Below are 22634 nucleotides of genomic sequence, written 5' to 3'. Positions count from 1 at the left end.
GATGATAGACACTCTTTCCATCGTAGGCTTGTGCTCAGTCTTTCTAGATTGGTAAGAGCTGCCAATCTTGTGTTCTGCTGGTCTACCTTTTGAAAAAAGTAGTCACTTGTTGGCCCGTAACAATCACAGCAAAACTTCAGAATTTCAGCAGAACTAGCATGATTAGTATAAGGGGGATGACCTAGTGAAATTCTGAGATATTCCAGTGGTAATTCAGCTCTCCTGAGCACAATCTCAAGGGTCAGAATCATGAGGATTTGAAACATTTTACTCCTCAGATCTGAAGAGGATGGATATATAGGGCTTCAGAGGATCACTAGATTATTGATAAAATAAATTGAATGGTGTTAAAAGTCGGTGTTAAGAAACATATCATTTCTGAAATTTGAATTTAAGAAAAAAAAAAGTCTTTTACTGTTTATTGCTAGTAACAAACATTAAGGGCCTGCTATGTGCTACACAATGCCTAACACTATGCTAAGTTCTGGAGATACAAAGAAAGGCAAATTTTTAGGAAGCTCACCATCTAATGGGGAGAAAACATGCAACAACTTTGTACAAACAAGATGTCTACAGGATAAATTGGAGATAATCAGGAGAGAGGTTCATAGGCAACTTAAGATGGTCAATAGACCTGCCAGAATGAGAAGGGAGGCTAAGGCTGGATAAGCAGATTTGAGAGTTGTCAGCATAGAGATGAAAAACAAATCCTTGAGAGCTGAAGAAATCACCAAGTGAAATAGTCTAGAGGAAGAGGCCAGGAAAAATCCCCGTGGGAGACCCATGGTTAGCGAGCAGGACCTAGACCTAGACCTAGACCTAGATCTCCAGCAAAGGAGTCCAAGGAATAGTCAGAGGGGAGGAGAGCCAGGAGAGGGCCAGAAATCTCAAGAAAGAGAGTGATGGATGTGTCTGAGGCTGGAGAAATGGAGAAAGGCCCTGTGGTCTGGCGATGAAGGCATCACTATTAACTTACCAATCATTGAATAATGGGGTCATTATGGGGCAAGGACCTGATAGAAATATAACTAGAACATCCGTTACAAATGCATATTTAAGTAGAAAGGACAGACCACAGTATACTTGTAGTCCTATCTCTTGAAGTCATTTTGTTATTTGTTGACCTTACAGGCTGTGAGATTGGAAAGCACATACCAGAACCGCACTCGATATATGGTGGTGGTTTCCACAAATGGCAGACAAGATACTGAAGAAAGCATTGTGCTCGGGATGGATTTCTCCTCCAATGACAGGTATGGTACTGAGCACAGAGAAGCTTCTTTTTAAATAAACTTTGCATTTTGTATTGAAATAGACATCCTCTTGCATAATTTACTTCCGTGCATCAAACTAGAATAGGGAAGGTATGGACACCAAGTCTGGAGAGAAATGAGGCAGTGAAACCCATAGTGCTTTGGAAAACAACAGCCTTATTTTGTCTCCTGTGCCTCACATGGCATCCTCCCCTTCTCTTCCCCTTCCCCACTTCCCTTACTTTAAATTTAACCAATTAAGATGTCTCTAGGGAAAAATCCGTCAATCAGTTGTTGTCTCTTTGTTTCCATCAGTTAGAATTTAGTTTAGTGGGACCACCAAACTTCCCATCAGGCTCGACTCCTCCGTGTCTCCAGAGTGTAATAGGCACATTCTCCTCTGGGGCATTTACTCGTGGTCATAAGCTGGGGGCTTTTCCAAGCCTTATACTTTTTGTCACTTTCCTCTGTATTGAAGAAAGCCATGGATCCCCGAGTCACATCTGAATTCAGTTCAGAAAATATCTGCTAATAAGAAGCTTTTATGCCTGTGGACCTCTGTTGGGCCCTAAACAGGATGATAAATCTTGTAACCGAAGACAACCTGTATCACTTTGGCCTGGGCTACGTTGCTGCTGAGTTTGGTGCTTTCCTTTTTTTCCATTTCATTTTCTGGAGAAGTCTTAGGAAGGCTGTGGAATGTGGCTGCTAAGCAAATCTTTGCAGTCCAGATAATCAGCCTCAGGAAATCCTGCCAGGTGTCTCAGCACACAGACTTCCTGGTTTGAAACCAGAGTGGCACTCAAGGTTTGATGGGGCTGGGACCCCGACCCCAGGAGAATACTGCCACCCAGTGAGCTCCACTAAGGCAGCTGCAAACTAGCATCCTTCTGTCTCCCAAAAAAGCGTTGGTTTATCAGCTTTTCATTCCAGAGCTGATACTGGAGACCCCAGTTATCCACAGCAGCTGTGGCAGGTTGCAAGTTGTTGGATTTGCCAGAAGCACACAGTTGTGACTGTTACTTTGTTTTCCATGTGTGATTGCCTTTGGTTTCATGCTGTGATGTTATGCACCGTGGGAAGCTTTCTCCTGTTCAAGTGTAAGAGGGGAGAAGCATCTTCACCTTTTGTGTGGCTTGGATGGCGGCCAGCATTTGCCCTGCCAACCTCCCCCTTTCCTACAGTCCTAGAACTTGAGGGTTTCACTGCTTTTTTTCATCATTCCACCTCTTTTCCCTTTGTTTAGGTTCCCCATTGAGACCTGGGGTGTTCTTTAGAAAAACTTATCTATGAAAGCTAAAATCAGCTTCTTTCCTAAGTTGGTCTCAATTTCCTGTCACCAGAACCCCTCACCAGATGGGGTCAGCTCTTCCTGACCAGCCAAGAGTCAGACCTCGTCCCTGTGACATTGTCCTGGGCGTTTGCACCCTTCATGAGGAAGGCTTGTTAGCCTGTGCCCCTAAGAATGTATCCTTAAGGTAGCACTTCTCTCCTCTGGCCTTGATGGCATTGCTGGCACAGTACCTAAGAACCACCATTAACAAGTAGAAATGTGTCTGTTCTGTAACAGAGAAGTACAGTTAGCCCAAGGACCTGAGAACTCCTGGGTTCTTTGTCCTTGGACCCAAAAATTGCTCTTGGGTCTCAAAAACATCAAGGCATCCCAGGCACCAAAAAGGCAAGCTACCAGAGGACCTGGATTAGATCCATTTTCATTTAAACTCCTGCAGAACTCCTCTCATTAGTGTGTATACTGTGTATGAAAGCTTGATGCTCTAAGATACTGTTAAGCAGAAGTTAGAAGGTTAGCTCAAGCAGAAACAAATCCTGGAAAGCTACAAATGAACATTATCTTGTCCTGTTATATTTTTAGTGATCTCATTAAACAGAATCCTGCTCAAGCTCCATTTAAGATGTGACATCCCCAAGAAACTCTTTTAAGATTGCTTTCAGAATTTCACCTACATACCAGTTAATTGAAAATTATGTTGAATTTTAGCCACTTAAAATTATTTAAAAATGCAATATAGCCTTGATTTCCAAATGGCACTGTTCCAAATGTGGTTTCAAGAGGACAAACCTGCAGAGTTTATGAGCTATTAGATCCCTTCTTGTTAATTAGGGACCATATCTGTGAAAATAAAGACTGAGCCTTATGAGGAAGCCCACTAGCTAGATTAGTTTTTGCCATCCCAGCGTATTTTAAATCAGGATGCCTCCTTCCCAGAATAAGAAACTCCCTCACCTAAACTAAGTTCTACTCCCAGAAAATTTGCTCTTAGACGTTCTTAGATCTCTCTCCCTCTCATGTGCCTCTGTCGCACTCAGGCTCTAAGCCTCTGCATTTTCTGCTGTGGCTCCTTATACTCTGGGGCCTTAGTATTCATTACACAAGTTTAGGTGTTACCAGGGACCCTGCTAAGTACTTACTAAAAAAGCTATACTAAAAATCTTCCCCCTCTACTTTGAGAAGCCATTTTCAAAACACATTTTCCATGAGCTCATCCCAGTTACATAAATAGTGACGAGGCTATTTCTTTCCTGTAGCCTGGCATAGTAGCCATGCCTCTGTGTAGAAGATTCTAATGTAAGTTATTCTAGTCTTGATTTGAATCTCATAAGCTCTGGAATCACTGGTGATGGTGTTGAGTAACACTTGGGGCAGTAAGTGTAAGGAAAAACCTTAGATCAAGCACAGGCAGCCAGACATAGCAGCATGTAAAGGTATAAGGTTCCTCACTCTGGTTACCTTTGGCTTTTGCAGGCTGATTCCCCCCCACACAATACACACGCACACATCTCTTACCTTTAAGACTTTTAGTTTTATTAAGAATAAATCTCCATCACTTTTAGATAGATTTCCTCTAAGCATCTATATACATGAGGACACAGAATTCTTAAACTAGGGGGTGTAGAAGAGCACTTAGGAAGAGACTGGCCCACCAGAGACAGTATTTTGGATCTCACTTCCAAAGGCCTACAGGCAAGCACCATATTTGGTGGCTCACCCCTGTCAGAAGAACCTGTGTGGTTCATGATCTGAGCACAGGCTGGGAATTAGGATCTTTTAGCTGTTTACCCCAGCCTGTTCATTAGTGTGGTATTAGGTCCCTGAGGCCAGTTGCTTAATCCATGTCTATAAAATAGGGCTGATGATACCTTACTGGAAGGTTGCCCAGATTCATTAGCCTTTGGATACCATCCGTGGACTTTATTTTTCATGGCTGATATTCTTACCAAGTTTCAATAATGGTGGCAACTTAATGACTTCTCACCATCCATACTTGGCTTCCCAAATGTCCTCAAGTTGTTATATTTGTGTGTATTTTATTATTCCACCCCCATCCCTAATAGCTACCCTGATATGCTCTGCAGGCTTCCTGGTATTTGAATTTGCACTTTTAAAGGCTTTCAGCAAGCACAAATGAAATGTGGATAGTTTACTAAAGACAGCTCTCAGAGTTGACTGGGAAATGTGTAACCTTATAGTTTTTCTTCCTCATTGGAGGAATTTTTAAAAATTGACTGTGCTTTGAAGTAACAGGAAATGACTGGGTCTCTTGTTCCCACAGTAGCACTTGTACCATGGGTCTGGTCCTGCCTCTCTGGAGTGACACCCTTATTCATTTGGATGGCGATGGGTAAGAACGTCCCCTTTTCATTATGCCAGTGGGTGGAGTCGCATCTTACTGTATACTCCTTCAGCTGAATGGGAGGCCCACTGTACTGTCAGGCCCAAAGCTCAATGAGTCCTTTTAAAACATGCTCTGTAAAATAGTGGGGGGTGAGGGGAGGGTGTAACTTTCCAGATTCTCCATTTCCTGGCCTGCTAGGCCAAAGGTTAAGCATTGTATCTGTGTAGTCCTTGTAAATCTCTCAAATGGCCACAAGTTAAATCAGAGTTTGAGTGACTTGCAGTAGTCTCCCAGATGATGATGCTTCCTCTTTCAAGCATGTGTGTGGCTTCTCTGCCAGCTGTTGCCCTACTGTGTAACCTTCCCTGCCAGTCACAATACACTCCACAGTGACTGTAGGGTTCTTAGAGGCTGTCCTAAAAACAGGAAGCAAGAGACCAAGCTGTTTGCAACAGCTCCCAATGCCAGAGTTCAGTTACTGCATCTTAGAGGGCTTCCAAATTGTAATGCACACCAGGACAGTTTGTTCACCCCTACAGCTGGAAATCTCTGTTGACTGAATGCCTTGCCCTGACTTGGCTGTGAGATTCCACTTGTTTTTCATAACAGATAAAAACCAGCCACAATCGTTCCAGGGATAAGCTTTTCACTCAAACCCTGGACTGTGGTGGGCTTCCATGCACATGTTGCTGTTCCTTCTGCCTTACCAGCTGTGCCAGGGTGGGAAAAAGATTTGAAAAACCCAGCAGGAGTAACCCCCCTCTGACTTTGTTTTTTTTCTCTTTTCTCCTAAGTGGGTTCAGCGTTTCAACAGATAACAGAGTTCATATATTCAAACCCGTGTCCGTGCAGGCAATGTGGTAAGATGTCTTTTTAAATATCTGTACAAGTGTTCTTGAAAGAGAGGCTGTGAGGAATGGGCATTTGGTATGGCAGCAGGGACCACATAAATGCCTATTTTCCATTGATGATGTGTGTGATCCAATGATCTGGCTGATACACTGAATGGTCAGCTATTGACTGTCCAAATAGTGGTAAAGAATGAAAGGGAACAGTCATCTTCTAATTGTAAGCTCACCAGATGGGAAGAAACTGAAATGTCAAAAGATTGTGACTTCTTAAGGAGCACAGTGACTCGGGGACAGAGCCAGCCTGGACCCCACATCTCCCGATCTTCTCTTGGTCCAGGGTTTGGCCATTCCTGCTAGTCAGCTGGCCTTCTGTTTTCAGGTGATGAGAGAAAATTTGGCAGTGCATTTTCCTAAAAAGATAGAAGAGAGAAAGAGGGAGAGGAAGAGGGAGAATATGAATGTGTGTATATCATAATATCATGGATAAGGCTAGACCCTTTGAACACCCACCCAGTGCCCCTTTGAAGCTCTTGTCTCTTCCTGAGAGGTTGCTTGGTGTTATAGTAGGTAGAGTGCCAGGCCAGGCCTAGAGCCAGGAGAATCCGAGTTCATATCTGGCCTCAGACACTTGCCTATGAGATTCTAGGCAAGTCCTTCACCTCTGTTTGCCTCAGTTTCTCCAGTTGTAAATTGAGGATAGAAATAGACTGCCAGGGTTATTGTGGAAATTAAATGAGTTAATATTTGTTAAAAGCACTTGGCACAGTACCTGGCATAAAGTAGGCTCTGTGTAAATACTTATTCCCTTCCCTTCCCTTCCCCTCCTAAATTATAAATATATACTGACATAAACAATTCTACATTTTTACAATTAAAAACTTTATAGTTTTTGACAATTAGACCATCTCTAATTAGTGTCTTGAAGGAATTCCTTTCTTGTTCCTAGTTTAAAAAAAAAAAAAGTCAGAGTGATGGTTAGATTGTGTAAGCCATGAGGTAATCTCAGAGTGGAAGGACATGCTGGTCACTTCCTGTCCAGGCCCTGCCTGCCCTCTACTGGAAGTACTAATGGCCAAGGGGCTGGAGAGGAAGGCAAGCCAAGCAAGAAATAAGAACCTGAAAAATAGACCCGGGAGAGAGAGAGAATCCAGCCCACAGCCCCAGGTGGCCATTATCGAGTGATTAGGGGAAAGGGCTGATCTGAACTGCTCACAATCTTATCACTTCATGCAGTAATTGAGGCACACAGGACACAGTTTCAGGGCCTGTGTTTGTGGCTGATTCTCAGATTCATGAGTATACAACTCCTGGAGTACCCTTGACCTGCTCCAACTAGTGCTCGTGGTGCCTGATCTACCCTTGGGCACCAGACAGGAGCCAAATGACAGGACTCTGCTGGGAGAAAGCCCCGGGAACAAGTGCATTTTCAGCCTCATTGTCTGAGTGCACAAAGCTGTGTTCTTTCTCAAGACCCTGTGGATTCAATTAGCGACCTGAGGTGAGGCTTTGATGTCCTGTAGTAGACTAGCTGGCCCAAGCCCCTTTGGCTTTTCAGAGAAAGGCCTTTTCTGGTTTGTATATAAACCAATCTTCAAATCAGAGTGTCATGTTCACCAAATGTTCCCCTAATAGGAAGGTAGCTGTAGCAGCTTCTCAAAAGGCAGGTACATCCCAACTGATGTTTACCTAAAATAGGCAGCACTTGGAGGGGGTTGAGGGGATGTCATGCTAAAGTCAGTGGCTTAGAGTTTAAATACATGCCTCACAAAACCTGTAATTATCCTCTTACATTGAGCAAAAAGCAGGGCAACTGACATGGCTTTATTCTGTGAGACTTTGCTTTTGTAACTAAATTGGGCTTCCTAACTCAGTTTGTAAGTGGAAATCTGCTTCCCCTATAAAATCAGCAAGTTTAATGGTTATTTAGAAGAGCCAGAGCTGTTCTTCAGAAGTAGCTTTCTTAAACTTTTTCCACTTGAGATCCCTTTTCACCTGAGAAATTTTTCCATGACCTCAAGTAAATAGGCTTATAAAATAGATATGCAAGTCAAATATTTATTGCTAATAAATTATAATTTCACAACCCCTATATTCATGTGAGGTCATGAACCACAATTTAAGAAGCTGGAGTTTAAAGAAGGTAGTAACCATGAGAACCTTCTTGGAGGCCAGTGCTTCCTGCTAATGGTCAGCATAATCATCATGACTTGAAGCCTTGGATGGAAGCCCTTCGGGATACAACATCTCAGTATCCCAAGAATCAAGAGGACATTATGTTAGGGAAAGATTGAGTCAATGGGAAATAACCATTGTTCCCTAGTCATGAAATCATCAAGTATCTTTAGTTCAGTGATGACCCAGCAGTGAAATTGGACCCTACTAAGATACCATGTGCCTTGTGGGCTAGATTCATCAAGGATGAGTAATGCCTTCCACCTGAAAAATAAAACTGAAAAGATATATGGGGTTAGAGTAGCTAAATTTGTAATGGAGGCTATATGGTCAGAATCCAAAATATCCAGTGAACTTTGTAGTGAGATTGTTTTTAAATAACACTTTCTCCGAGATTTAAAAATTGATTTTGAAAGCTATTGGGCAAATAATACAGAAATCATGCCTGTGAAAAATCAGTTGAAGGGACTGGGAATGTTTAAACTGAAGAGAAGCCTTAGGATGAATGTGAGCTCTGTTATCATATGGAAGTGAGATTAAGTTTATTCTGCTTGGCTCTAAGGGGACAGAGCTAAACTGATTGGGAAGTTATAGGGATACAGATAATTTGGGCTTAACATAAGGAAGGCCTTCCTCACCATGAAATAGAAGAGGCTACTTGAATAGGGAAGAAATTCTCTGTCAATGAAAAATTCAAGCAGAAGCTAGATAACCACTTGTTAGGAATGAAGAAAGAGAAAAGAAGTGTCTTTTAAATAGGGGTTGTAATCATTGTAGGTTCTTCAATTCTAAGATTTGGTGAAATAAATAAATCATAGGTTATGATTTGTGTGAATAATCTCTTCTGCCTTCAGTCAACCTCAGGCCTATGATGGTCATGTTCCAATGTCTTTCAGGTCTGCATTACAAAGTTTACATAAGGCATGTGAAGTGGCCAGAAGTCATAACTATTACCCAGGCAGTCTATTCCTAACCTGGGTGAGTTACTATGAGAGCCATATCAACTCTGACCAGTCATCAGTCAACGAATGGAATGCCATGAGAGATGTGCAGTCCCATCGGCCAGATTCACCAGCTCTCTTTACAGATATGTGAGTCCTGTTGCTGCTGCTTAGTGACCAATGTTATAGACCGGTTAGTGATCCAACTGCCACATTCTTGGTTTCATTTATATAATGGACCTCTTGGGCAGTCTGTTCAAGCCTGTGTACTAACTCCTTTTCAGAATAATATATTTAAGTGCATAAAATAAATCGCATAGAGTACAAATATTGAAATGCCATGATAAAAATATTAAAAACAACAAGAATCCCAAGTTAGGAACTCCTTTTGCTAGAATATCATCATAAACCAGTCAGGCTGTGCTTTTAAAAAAATTAGCAGTGTGAGGCAAAAGACATATATAACACCCATCCTATATCTGTCACACAGAAAGATCCCATCTCAAGAAACAATGTTTTTTCCCTCCCCTGCAGTAATACTAGCAAGCAGCCTAAAAGTGCAACAAGATAGATTCTCAGCAATTTTGAAATTTACTCCATAAACTCAGTATCAAAAATCTTATTCCTTGATATAATGTTAATACAGAATTTGTGATTATTCAGAAAGGGATTAGGTTTAAGTTTACTTTTGTACTTATATATGAAATGAAAGCTGATAATGATTATAGAAGAGTATTTGTATTACTTGATTTTCAAAAAATTCAGATACTTATTTACATAAAATACCATTATTTTCTTTTTAAATCATATTTTCCTAATTACATTCAAATATAGTTTTCAATAGTCACCTTTGAAAAATCTTGTGCTCCAAATTTTTCTTCCTCCCTCCCTATTCAGGATAGCAAGCAATCCTATATAAGTTAAACATATGCAATTCTTCTAAACATATTTCCATATTCATCATGCTGCACAAGAAAAAATCGTAATCAAAAGGTAAAAAACATAAGAAAAACAAACAAGAAAAAAAAAGATGAAAATACTATGTTTTGATCCACATTCAGTCTCCAAAGCTCTCTCTCTGAATGTTCAGGGCTCTTTCCATCTCAAGTCTATTGGAATTGTCTTGAATCACCTCATTGTTGAAAAGAGCCACATCCATCAGAGTTGATCATCATATAATCTTGTTGCTGTGTACAATGTTCTCTTGGACTCAACTTCACTTAGCATCAATTCATGCAAGTCTCTCCAGGTCTCTGAAATCATCTTGCTAATTGTTTTTCATAGAACAATAATATTCTATTACATATACACACACACACACACACACACACACACACCCATAATTTATTCAACCATTTCCAAGTGTTGGGCATCCACTCATTTTCCAATTCCTTGCCACTACAGAAAGAGCTGCTACAAACATTTTTACACATGTGAGTCTTTTTCCCTCTTTTGTGATTTCTTTGGGATACAGATCCAGTAGAGACACTGTTGAATTAAAGGGTATACACAATTTGATAGCCCTTTGAGCATAATTCCAAACTGCTCTCCAAAATGGCTGGATTGGTTTACAACTCCACCAATATTGGTATTCTAGTTTTCCCACATCCCTTCCAATATTTATCATTATCTTTTCTTGTCATCTTAGCTAACCTGAGAGGTGTGATGTGATACCTCAGAGTTGTCTTAATTTGTATCTCAATAGTGATTTAGAGCATTTTTTCATATGACTAGAAATAACTTTAATTTATTCATCTAAAAGATGTCTGTTCATATCCTTTGATCATTTATCAAGTGAGGAAAGACTTGCACTCTTATAAATTAGAATCAGTTCTTTATATATTTTAGAAATGAGGCCTTTAACACTGGCTGTAAAAATTTTTCCCCACATTTCTGCTTCCTTTTTAATCTTGACTACATTGATTTTGTTTGTGCAAACTTTTTTAATCTAATGTAATCAATATTATCCATTTTGCATCTTATAATGTTATCTATTGACCATAAATTCTTCCCTTCTCCACAGATCTGAGAGGTATAGACTCTTCCTTATTTTCTTAATTTGCTTATAGTTTTCTTAATTTGCTTATAGTATCATCCTTTATGTCTAAATCATGAATCCATTTCAATCTTGTCTTGTATAGGGTATTAGATGTTCATTGCCTAGTTTCTGCCTACTCTTTTCCAGTTTTCTTAGCAATTGTTGTCAGATAGTGAGTTTATATCCCCCAAGCTGAAGTCTTAGGGTTTATTAAACACTAGATTACTTGTTGACTATTGTGTCATGTGAACCTAATCTATTCCCCTGATCCATAATTCTGTTTCTTAGCCAGTACCAAATGGTTTTAATGATTGCCGCTTTATAATATAGTTTTAAATCTGCTAGAGCTAGGTTATTGTTCTTCCATATGAATTTTATTATTTTTTCTAGTTATAAAAAGTAATTCCTTGGCAATTTGATTGGCATGACACTGAACAAGTAGATCAATTTAGGTAGAATTGTCATTTTTGTTATATTAGTTTGGCCTATCCATGAGCAATTGATAGTCTTCCAGTTTTTTAGATCTAACTTTATTTGTGTGCAAAGTGTTTTGTAATTGTGTTCTTAATAGTTCCCGGCTTTGTCTTAGCAGGTAAACTGCATTATCTGCAGTTATTTTAAACTGGGATTTCTCTTTCTATCTCTTGCTGCTAGGCTTTGTTTGTAACATAGAAATGCTGATGATTTACATAGGTTTAAAATACTTGTTATTTTCATTATAAATTAGTATCTTTGTTCATTGTCCACAACCAACCTTGGCCTAATTTAAATTAATATAAGCATTTGAAAGAAAATAAAGTTATTTTAATTCTATTACTTTAACTTATCACTTATCACTTAAAAGACAGGCTTTTCTTACATTAAGTGCAAATCAAACATTGCAGTTGGTTGTAGGAAGTGATAGGCATGTTAAAATATCTCTCTGATGCATCCTGAGTTGGATCAGGGTCCAAGATGGAGCTAATGTTTAAAGGTCAGTGTATTGAAGTTTTGTATTCATATTTTGGGAGCTTTTTTAGACTTAGTTCCTGATAATAAAATTAATCAGGATGTTTACTTGCTCCATATTGATCTTTGTGGGTTTGTTAAGTGCTTTAAAGATGAGGGTTATTGGTTTTTTGGCCTTGTGGACAGGATTGACCCTTGAAAATTCCTGTAATTATGCCAGAAGAGTTCAACACTAGAGAAGACTTGGTTAGATTGAAAACCTGTGTTTGATCTTCTCAGGAAAACTGAAAACTCTTAAGAATTCTAGAAAAATAGTTAGATGAGGTTATTGATAGGAGTCATGTTCTTGATTGATGAGTTGGGGGCCAATAAGCATTTAGAGACATGCGTTTCTGAAATTCTAGAGTAGTCTTTGACCAAAGATATGCTCACCTAGTAGTCATAAACCAGGCAGTGAATATAGACTTGGAGTAAAAAACTGAGGAAGCAGGAATAGGGAGACAATCCTAGAACCTCATCATTGACTACTTAGTCTTGGCATTTTTGTTCAGCCGCATAGAGCCATCACTGAGGACATCACTTAAAGTCAAATATAATGTCTTTCTGTCTCTCTGTCTCTCTTTTTTTCTCTCTCTACTCCCCATTCTCCTCTCCCTTCCTACCCAACCCCTGTGTCTGTCTCTTTTTTTTCCCCTTCCTTCCCTCTCCCCCAATAGACACCAAGGTATCCATATTCTCCTTGAAATTTTTTTGTTGTTTCTTCTCCAAGGAGTTCGTTCTATCCTGCTGTAAAAATCTCCTCAAGGGCAGGGGTTAGTTAATTTTACACTTGTTTCTCCTGTGCCCAACTCAAAGCCCACACTTGTTCAGTGTTGTTAAGTTGAAGTGGACTGGGACCCATCCCTTGAGCTCTTCCCTACTTGTAGTCTGTTTTTAAAATCACATTGAGGTTACATTTTTCAGTTAGGGTCTCCAAGGTCCACATCTGACTTGAGTTGTAGCTTTGTATTTCCTTGTGCCAGTAAGAACATGTTTTGAAAACTAAAATAACTCCTATTTGTCTTCCCTAAAACCCTAATTTAAATAGAAAAGTCTTGCTAGAGTCACATTTTAGTTACCTCTGAACCCTGAACCCTTCTGGAAAACCTTTTTTAGCAAATAAAGAATATGGATGCCAGAATGAAGTGAGCACTTCAGTCACATATACTTGAGCTTTTGCTTTTCTTCAATGAAAGCCAAGAAGTGTAAAGCAGGAGGCTACTGAGTCTAGACATCCAACTAGCCCATTCATACCAAAGCCCAAGACTGCGATAAGAAAAAGAAATGGCTAGCCTAGGCTATTTCAGCTTTGGAGAAAAATCAGAGGGAAAGTGAGAATTTTAGTGGTGAACTACCCCATGGAGACACTGTGGCTGAGTGTCAGAGAAAGCCTACTGGTGAGAGCCATCAGCCTAAAGGTTTCAGGGGGAAGTGAAGAGCCGGAGCAAGAGGAACCCATAGTTGTGGGGTGAGAGCGTCCATCTTTAGAGATTGCTGAAGCTATTTTTGTAGCCAGTGATAAGGCTGTCAGCAGCAGGAGTGGGCAGCATGCCTAAGGACTTAGTCCTTCTCCATTTCCATGTAAGGACGAATCCAGCTGATACCTTTCTTGGGTAGGTAGGGAGGAAAGAGAACAGAGAGCGCCCCTGCCTTTGGGTTCCTCACATGCAGCACAGTGTAAAAAGCACACTGTGTCAAAGCTCAGGGTGCAGTCAGATGAGCCCATTGCCATGTAAGCAATTGGACATCCAACTTCTCTAGTCAAAGTTCCAAGAATAATTTTACTTTATCATAATAAAAATTGTGATTTTTCCCAAAGTGCAGATCTCATGCTCTCATTTCTTCCTACTCAAGAAACTCCAGTGGCTCCCTATTGCCTCCAGGGGATGCCCACTGCTCTGTTGACATTCAGAGCCCTTTGTAAGGTGTCCCCTTCTGCCTTCTTACATCTCCTTACCTGACATGTACCTCCAGGGTGTCCCATGAACAAGACCCTCTCCTCTCAACTGTCGGCGATTTCTCTGACAATACCCCATGCCTAGAAAGCTCTCCTTCCTCATCTCTGTCTGCCTGACTTCCGTAAAGTGCCATCTCCTACAGGAAAGCTGTCCCAGTCCCTCTTATTTCTGATGTTTTCCCTCTTAATTATTTCTTATTTATGCTGATTATATGTGCTTGTCTCCCCCATTTAATTGTGTGCTTCTCTTTGTATCGCTAGTACTTAGCACAATACCTGGTGCGTAGGGTTTACATTTAATTAATGTTTATCAACTTTGTAAGGGGGCAAGAAATTCAAAGGAAACCACATAATTTTATTCAGATCCCTGGCTAAACTGGATTGAAAGTCAGCCATATTCTTCTGGATGCTACTATTGGGAAGAGAAAACTTGGGTTCAGAGCCCAATTCTGACAATGATTGGCAGCGTGAGGGGGTGGGTAAAAGTCAGAGAACCTCTGAGAGCCTCAGTGTCTTCATCAGCAAAATGGAAATAATGATGTTTATAGTCTGTGTTGTCAGGACAGTGTTCTGTACCACATGAAGGGCTGAGTGTCAGCTGTGATTGTTGCACTTATCTCAATTTATTGTGTAAGCATCTGGGGCACATCTTAATGACCTGCTGGCTGAATTTCATTTCTAGAAAGAGAATGGGTCCTAAGGTCATAGATTTAGCTTTGGAAGAAACCATAGACATTATCTAGTCCAAATTATCTAATCTGGTTCCTCATCTAAAGAAGGTGAGGTTGGAAAGGTGAAGCCACCTCCTGAGATCCTCCTAGCCCTGAAGAGTAAAGGCAGAACCTGACCCTCAAGAGGGCCATGTTTCGGGCTGGGCATCAGGGCTGTCCCATCAGCCCCTGAATGCTCTGTGCCAAAGTGAGCCGAGATCACGGAGGGCATATAGCATTATGCCATGGGCCTGACATGGATGTAGCCCCAGAAGGTCTAGGGGCACACTAGAACAATGGGAGCTGTGTTCTTCTCCCACAGCCCTTATTTCCCTTTGATCCCCCAGTGCCTGATGCCTCTGCCCTCCCTTCTCCTCCTAGTTGACCACCCCTGCTCAGCCTCCTCTGCTGCCCCTTCTTCCAACCCCCCCCCATCTGGAGGGACACAGATGGCTTCGTCTTGAGCTATCTTCTCTCTTCTTTACTTGGTGATCTCATCACTCTCGTGGTTCTATTATTATCTCCCTACAGATGACTGCCAGCTGAGTCTCTCTCCTGCACTTTAATTCCTCAACAACAAATGCCTATTAGACCTTTGGAACTGGAGATTCCTTGAGTCTCTTCAGTTCAGCATGTCCAAGACAGAGCTCCTTCTCGTTCCTCCCAAATTTACCCTTCTTCCAGGCTTGCTTGTTTTTATCCAACCTTCCTGGTGCCCAGTTTTGGTGTAACCTCATTTCCTCACTGTCACTCACCCTGAGTATTAAGTCAGCTGCCAGCTTGTTATTTCTGTCTCCACAACATGTCTGGTACACATTGCCCTCTCTCTTTACACAGTCCCTTCTGCCACCACTCCTCCCCCAGGGCAAGTCCTCTTCCTGCCTCCTCTGGACAACTGGATTTGCCTCCTAATTAGTCTCCCAACCTGGAGAGCCCCTTCAAACCACCCTCCTCACAGCTACCAGAGTGACAGTGTAGACACTGCATGCCCTTCTCAGTAAACTCTAGTGATTCTTATTACTTCTAGGATCAAATAGCCGTCTGCTGAATTCCTGCATTTCCCTCCTGCCTGACTCAGATTTACTTTTGGGGACTCTTCCCTATTTTTGCCTTTCACTGCCTGCCTCCCTAGCATATATTTTCTCTCTCTCCTCTGGAACCCTCAGAGCCCTTATTGTACATTCAGCTCCCTTATCATGTTCTTCCTTGTTCAATGGTCTTTTACCCAGTTGCACCAAGAGCACTGTAGCGTGTTCATTCTTATGCCAAAGAATTTCGAGCTAGAAAATTGGGACCTGAAGTAGGACAGTTTCTTCCCTAAGATCCTACAAGTAGTAACTAGTAGACTGAGTTCCAATCCAGCTCCGGTGTTTCCTCCAGTGCACTATGCCCCCATCTCTTAGATCATAAATTTGAAAACACAAAAATATGAATAAACCATCCATTTTTTGGAGTAAGCAGGACAACATTGTATATAGTAACAGCTTTACTTGTATATAGTAACTTGTATATAGTATATAGTAGCTGCAAAAGATTTAGCTACTCTGATCAATACTCTGATAATTAGAATTATCTACAATAATTCTAAAAGACTCATAAATGAAAATGTACTCCACCTCCATAGAAAGAACTGATAATAAAAGGGCAAGAATGAAAATGTGTTTTGCATGACTTCTCATGTATAATGAGAATCATATTACCTGCCTTCTCAATGAGTGGAGAGACTGGAAGGAGGGAGAGAATTTGGAACTCAAAATACAAAAATTAATATTAATAAAGAAAAAATTTAATTTTTTTGCCTCCTACCTCTGTAATCAATCAGGTACACTCTAGCGGTGCTATATTGTAGGGTTGACTTGGTTAACACTAGTCAGCCTGTGCCTTCTTTGTGGATCTCCATCTAAATGATCACCATTTCCTCTCTTTTCAGCCCAACTGAGCGAGAACGTACAGAACGGTTAATAAAGACCAAACTAAGGGAAATTATGATGCAGAAGGATTTGGAAAACATCACATCCAAAGAGGTAAGGAAGTTTAGGCCCATGCTTAAAGGATGGAATGATGACATTTGGAGATTAGGGATGAAGGATAATGGTACTTGTTAGATGACTAGGGAGTGATATGATTGAGAGTAAAAAAGAAATTATATAGCATATATTAACACAATACAATACTGTAAATGTGAAATTTTACGCATTTGGATCTCTGCCAATTCTTGGGAGGAGCTGTAAAAATGTATTAATCAAAAAATACAGAATATAAAATGTGCTGGGTATAGTTAAGTTGGTGCTTTATTGTGAAGAGGCTAAATCTTTACTATTTTGTAATTTTGCAGTTGAGTTATTGCAAGTTCTAGAATGACTTGAAAGTCCTGAGAGAGAAAAGCTAAGCCTCTGAGGACCCACTTCCAAAAGAACAGAGCTTCTATTCTCTTAAAGCATTTCCTTAAGGGGAAGGAGGAGAAGAGAGGAATTAAATTGATTGTTTTAAATGTAACTACCAGTGGCCAAAGGAAGAAGCATCAGTAGTAACTCAGTGTTTACTTTCACATCTTTTGCATCTTTATCTCCACCTGTAGAACTTAGTCAACACCAAAGCCTATAATCATTCATTTAGCAACCATTTATTATATGCCTGTTGTATTTAGAGCACCACAGTATGGAAATATAAAACAAACTTTTACTTTTATGGAGTTCACAGTCTAATGGGCATATACAAATGGCCTAGCCAGTAGACCTATATAAACATGAATCTAGTAAGTATGTATAAATAATCATTATACAAATATCATGTCAGATATTAATTGCTTCTGTGTAAGTCAGCTAGTTGAAAGAGAAGATAGAATGATGTATAAGTAATTTATTAGTTTTGAACTACGATTTTGATTAAAAACATAAAAGTATGTGAATCACATTCTCTCCTCAGATACGCACAGAGTTAGAAATGCAGATGGCATGCAACTTGCGGGAGTTCAAAGAGTTCATAGATAATGAGATGATCGTGATCCTGGGACAGATGGACAGCCCCACCCAAATCTTTGAGCACGTGTTTCTGGTAAGTGCTGTCCCTTGTCCAGCCCCCCAGTAGGTTCAAACCTCTCTTTTCCACATCCTGGATATGCCTGGGGTTAGGCCCACATAGACAGAGATCTCCCTGAAGATGAAGACTGACATGCTCTTTAAATCCCAGAGACCAAGTGGTTCCCTATACGATGCCTGAGCTCCCAGTGATGTGGTGCAATATTACAGCCACCATTAGACAAACTGGGTACATGCCCCAGTTCATTTTTTCCCAAATGTTAAATGTCTTCCACTGTGTTATTATCCATGGCAAGAGAAACTGCATGATGGAAATCCATAGTAGACTCCCCCAAAAAAATTATTTTAAATTTTACCTCACACCACAAAATCCTCTACCAGAAATGCTAGCAAAGACCTAAATGGGCTGGTTTGAATGTTACCTCTTTTACAACATTGAAATGACTGAAGTGAAGAATAGCAAGATCATACAACTATAACCTCGGGAGACATCTGTTGTAACGACCCCATTTTATGGAGAGGAAACTTGTATCCTCTGACTCCACAGGGCTGAGGGGCAATAGAAGAGAAAAGAGATGAAAGGAAGATAGGACTTAGATGCTGCCCCGAATGATTCTGAGGTGGTCCCATTCAGACTTGAGGACACTCAGGTGCCCTGAGATATGAGTCTTCCCTAAGAGCACATGTCTGCCTCATGGAGTGAGTTGCTGCTTTAGGCAGCTCTGGAACTCCTAGACAAGGAGTACCTTGGAAGGGGTAGGGAAAGGGGTGCTCCACTCCTTCCTTTAATATTGTCCAGTGTTTGTTGCCAACTGTGAATGCAGATCCCACTTCTAGACTTGGCATTGACCTTTCTATACATGAAGTACCCAGTTTTGTTGGCTGATCTGCCTACTTCCCTCAGGGGATCAAATTCCCTGCTCTTTTGAAAGGCCCCATAGTTTGGAAAGAATCTGTGTGTTCTCTCTAGATAGCTCTGAAAGGCCCTGCCCCACCCTCTATGCACAGCTAGGCCATAGCTTCCATAATGGATGTCCCATCTTCCAGAGGGTCCTTTTAATCAAGAGATCGCCCTGGATGTTAGATAGTGCAGGTTTTATATTGTTATTTTCACTAATCTTTAGCTGAAATTAGTGTTTCTCTCACTTGTGAATGTTATCAACAGACCATGGTATTGTCCCCAGGCTGCTGCCCAAGAGGTCGTGACACAAACAAGAGTAAAACCAAAAGAAATTCCATGTCTCATAACATTTTCCTGCAGACTGGACAACTTGGAATACTTTCTTGGGAAATAATACTGGAAAAACTCAAAGCTTAATCTTTTCCAAAGCTGTGATACTGCCTTGTCTTCTGGAATGGGTTCATTCCTTTCTCTATCTGAAGCACTCACTACAGGATGGTTATGGGAAAACCAGCCAAGGATCTGATTACTAGCAGGCTGGGGGCACAGTACTGGTGCCCTTAGCTTCCTTCTCTTTAAGATTAGGCTGCTGGACTTCTAAGACTCAGAATCCTCTGAGTTCTATTTCTGCTGCTTTTCCTTGACATTTACCTCCTTTTGGGTATCACCATCTCATCGGTCCAAAGGGTATTCCTTCAGGGCATCTGTGCTCCCCTGGGTTTCCCAGAAAACAACAGGGAAAAGTCATCTTATTCCAGCTACAAGTTGGGATGTTAATTTTCTTTAGAAGCAACTCATCTTGTGCAGAGCTGCTCCTCAGGAGCCACCTAATATAATCGAGATAGCAGCATTTCTGTCCCCCATTGGAGGAGTATCCATCTCTGTGGATTCATGCAGAAAGGTGTATTTATGTGGAAAAGGTTTGATTGGTTCGAAAAGTGAACTTAAAGGAAATATGTGGAGGCAGCCTGGTCATCTTCAGCAAGAGAAGCTTCATGAGATCCTCTGGTCTTCTGGGACTTTGGACTTGATAGTGAAGCTGGAAGGGAAGTGGAAACTTCTGCCAAAAAGCCAATGGCTTCTGGGTGAGGTGGGCAAGGCCCAGGGGTATTGGATATAGCCAGCAATTTCATGCAAAAGTGGAAAAGAGGGACAAAGTCCCTGAGGGAAATAATCTAGATGGAGGTCAACACAGGAGTCCTCACTGGAAAATAAAGCCCCAAAGTAGCTCCTAGATTGTGGTCACCTTCACTGCAGAAAAAGTGTGATGGGTGATGAAAAGCTCATAGTATAAACACTGGAGTGAAATGTGGCTCCTTTTGCCACTTACCTGGAAACAAAGAGGCATCAAGCTCCCTCGAGGGAGAAGCTGTTTGGCAGCAACAGCTGCTAAGAGAAGGAAAAGGGCAAAGAAAGAGCCTTCCCCAGACCAGTTTCTCACAAGGTCACTACCGTGGTCTTGGAATAGGAATTCTGAACCTGATTTGTGTCTTGGGCCACCTAGAGAAATGTAGGGACCCTCCTCTGAAGCAGGAGTTAGATGCATAATAACATCAAATTCATAGGTTATGAAGAAAATTAGTTCTATTGAAATACAATCCATAGATTCTGATTAAGTGTGAGGAGCTAATAACTACAGGAGTGGTGAGTGTAAATGATATTTTGAGATATCTGCAATGACAGCTTGTTTTATATGAAAATGTCTTGGAGGCATAAGTCACAGATTCTACTAAAACCACAATTGTTTGTTGCCTCCATTCATGATTGAAAGAAACACTGCATTTCTGTTGAAAGTTAGAAAGTTAAAAATAAAGACATATTTTTTCCCTATCCAGGCTCCCAAATCCTCTGAAACCTATCCACACATCTTTTGGCATGGGTGAAGGGGGATGTGGTCTGTAACCCCAAATTAAGAACCCCTGCCCAGTAGTGGGATACTTTGTATGCTTGGTGCTGTCCATCAAGTTCTTCGGCAGGCACCGATTAGGGTGTCCTTCTTGGATTTTGGCTAGAAAGGTTGAGTTTCTGGAAAAAGTTGATTCCTAAAGCTGCTGTTTTTGAGAGTTTTCTCATTAAGTGATTTAGGCCAGGGTATGATGATGAAAGGAGAGAGAGAAAATGGAAACTGCACATTTTAAAAATGAAGTTTTCTCCAAAGAAGATAAAAAATTTATTGCACAGCAAAATTTTGTCCACATATGTCAGGCTGAGTCTGTGGGAGGATCCACAGCCCACTGGAGCTGACCCCAAGGTAGCCCTACACCCTGAGCAGCTTAGCCGGACTTCACTTAGTCATCAGCTTACTACATACACATGTCTTAGTTTTCATACTACTTTGTTTTCCATTTCCAATTAATTCTCTCAGGCAGCTGACTAGTGCTGGCTTCCTGATTATGGATTCCATCCTGCTCACTATTCTTAGGAGCTTGGTTTCTAAACCTAGTGAGGACTGAGTTGTCATGTTTCTCTGCCCCCCCCCTCCCAATTTGCTGTGAATTGGTGCCCTTTGTTGTTCTTGCCTTCTTTTTAAGTTAGTTACAATTCCAATCTAAGACTAAGCACAAATAGCCATCATGAACATTGCCATCTTTTTGTGTACAAATCAAATGAGCATGAATCTGATAGGAAAGGTAAAGTTGTCCATCTCCTACTGGCCTGTTTCCAAAAATGGAAATTTGAGCAGAGTTGATGTTGTTTCCTAGGGAGCCTCCCCGCCCTCAGCTATTCAAATTCTCTTCTAGGTTGCAACACTTCTTATTGCAACACTTAGACCTGTATCTGAATCAGTCTCTGAATTTTGAAATATTTGCTTTGTTTCTTTTCACTTTTCCCATTATAACTTGTCCTTTCCTGTTTTCTGGGAGAATCATGATCATTTCCCCTCTGTAGTGCATGAGATTGCTTAAACATGGCCATGTCAGCCACCATCTTTTACTGCCAGAACTCTGTAGTGCCACACTTGTTTTTCTTTTTGGGCTAACGTACCTAATTTTGTCATTTTGATTGTGCAGGGTTCAGAGTGGAATGCCTCCAATTTAGAAGACTTACAGAACCGAGGGTAAGCACACATTCCAATGCCATCCTGTTCAAAAAAGTGGCACAAAAATCCTCTTTATCTAACTTACTGGCATTCTTTGTTATTCTAGAAAATACATCTTTCATCCCCTCTATTACTGCTCCCAACTCATGTTCAGCAATACTTTAAAGCTTAACAAAGAAAGGATATTTCCATGCTTTTTCAACCCTTTGAGGATAGAAAAGGGAAGATACATGGTATGGATTAAAATGATTTCAAAAAGTACGATATTTAACTCTTTGATGTCATTTAAAATGTATTATCACCATCAAATTCCTTCCTTATTTAGGATTACAAGAACAGATTTTTAGAAAAAAGGTTATAACAGGTTTAGTTAACAATAATAAATAAGCTTCTGAAACAGGGCACATCCACCTACCCTACATTTTCATATACCTCTGAGTAGTAAGGAGAATTCTATTTTACCAGAACAACCAGGGCCAGATGAAGGTGACAAGAAGCAAAAAGCTAATCATCTTCCTTTGTTATGTTTCCTGGCTAGTGCCTACAGGCATTAGTGAAGGAACTGCTGCTTTCAACATTGGATTTGGGATCAGTAATCTCCAGGTTCCTTCTAATTCTGAAATTTTCTGATTTCTCCCATTCTCCCAGATTAAGGCGTCAGATCAGTCACATCAAAGAGGAGAAAATAGTGCAGGGTAATCCTCTTAGAGAGGGGTGGGAAACAGGATGTGAGAACTGGCTGGCCAATCTTTTGGACAATACTGTCCATCGCTGCTTTCCTCAGCACTGGGAAACTTGCTAGAAAAAGGCCTCACTTTCTCCCCCCTCCCCCCAAGAGCACAGAGAGCTGTTACACAAAGTCCCTTCAAGCAAAGAAGTGTCATGAAAAGCCCCTGACTGAGCACTTGGGAATGTGAGGAAAGGGGGGTTTGGAAAGATCAGTGAGAAAAGAAGGGAGTACATAATGATCAGTCCTCCCTTTGGAAAGAAGGTGAAGGCAGCCTAGAAGCAGGCAGCCCTGGGCAAGGCTCTGGCCTCAGGGTCTTTATATCTGTAGGTTGCCTCTGAGGTCCCTTCTTTATCCATAGATCAGTCAGCTAAGAAGCAACTT

The 22634-nt window shown here is 40.9% G+C and overlaps 1 protein-coding gene across 5 annotated transcripts in view; it reads left to right on the top strand.

Annotated features, from left to right (window-relative positions):
• Positions 1–22634, top strand: part of SSH2 (slingshot protein phosphatase 2) — a 225901-nt gene that overhangs the window by 186863 nt on the left and 16404 nt on the right. For all 5 annotated transcript variants that reach the window (XM_074263779.1, XM_074263780.1, XM_074263778.1 and 2 more), the window contains 7 exons: positions 1132–1253; positions 4826–4894; positions 5683–5748; positions 8808–9002; positions 16475–16568; positions 17470–17598; positions 21495–21541. In XM_074263779.1, coding sequence (XP_074119880.1) covers positions 1132–1253; positions 4826–4894; positions 5683–5748; positions 8808–9002; positions 16475–16568; positions 17470–17598; positions 21495–21541 — 722 coding nt within the window. The remainder of the gene's footprint in view (positions 1–1131; positions 1254–4825; positions 4895–5682; positions 5749–8807; positions 9003–16474; positions 16569–17469; positions 17599–21494; positions 21542–22634) is intronic.

This window comes from Sminthopsis crassicaudata, chromosome 4, assembly GCF_048593235.1.
Source record: "Sminthopsis crassicaudata isolate SCR6 chromosome 4, ASM4859323v1, whole genome shotgun sequence".
Taxonomy (NCBI): Eukaryota; Metazoa; Chordata; class Mammalia; order Dasyuromorphia; family Dasyuridae; genus Sminthopsis; species Sminthopsis crassicaudata.
The sequence above is the reverse complement of the archived record's forward strand: the minus strand, read 5'-3'. Positions and strand labels throughout refer to the sequence as shown.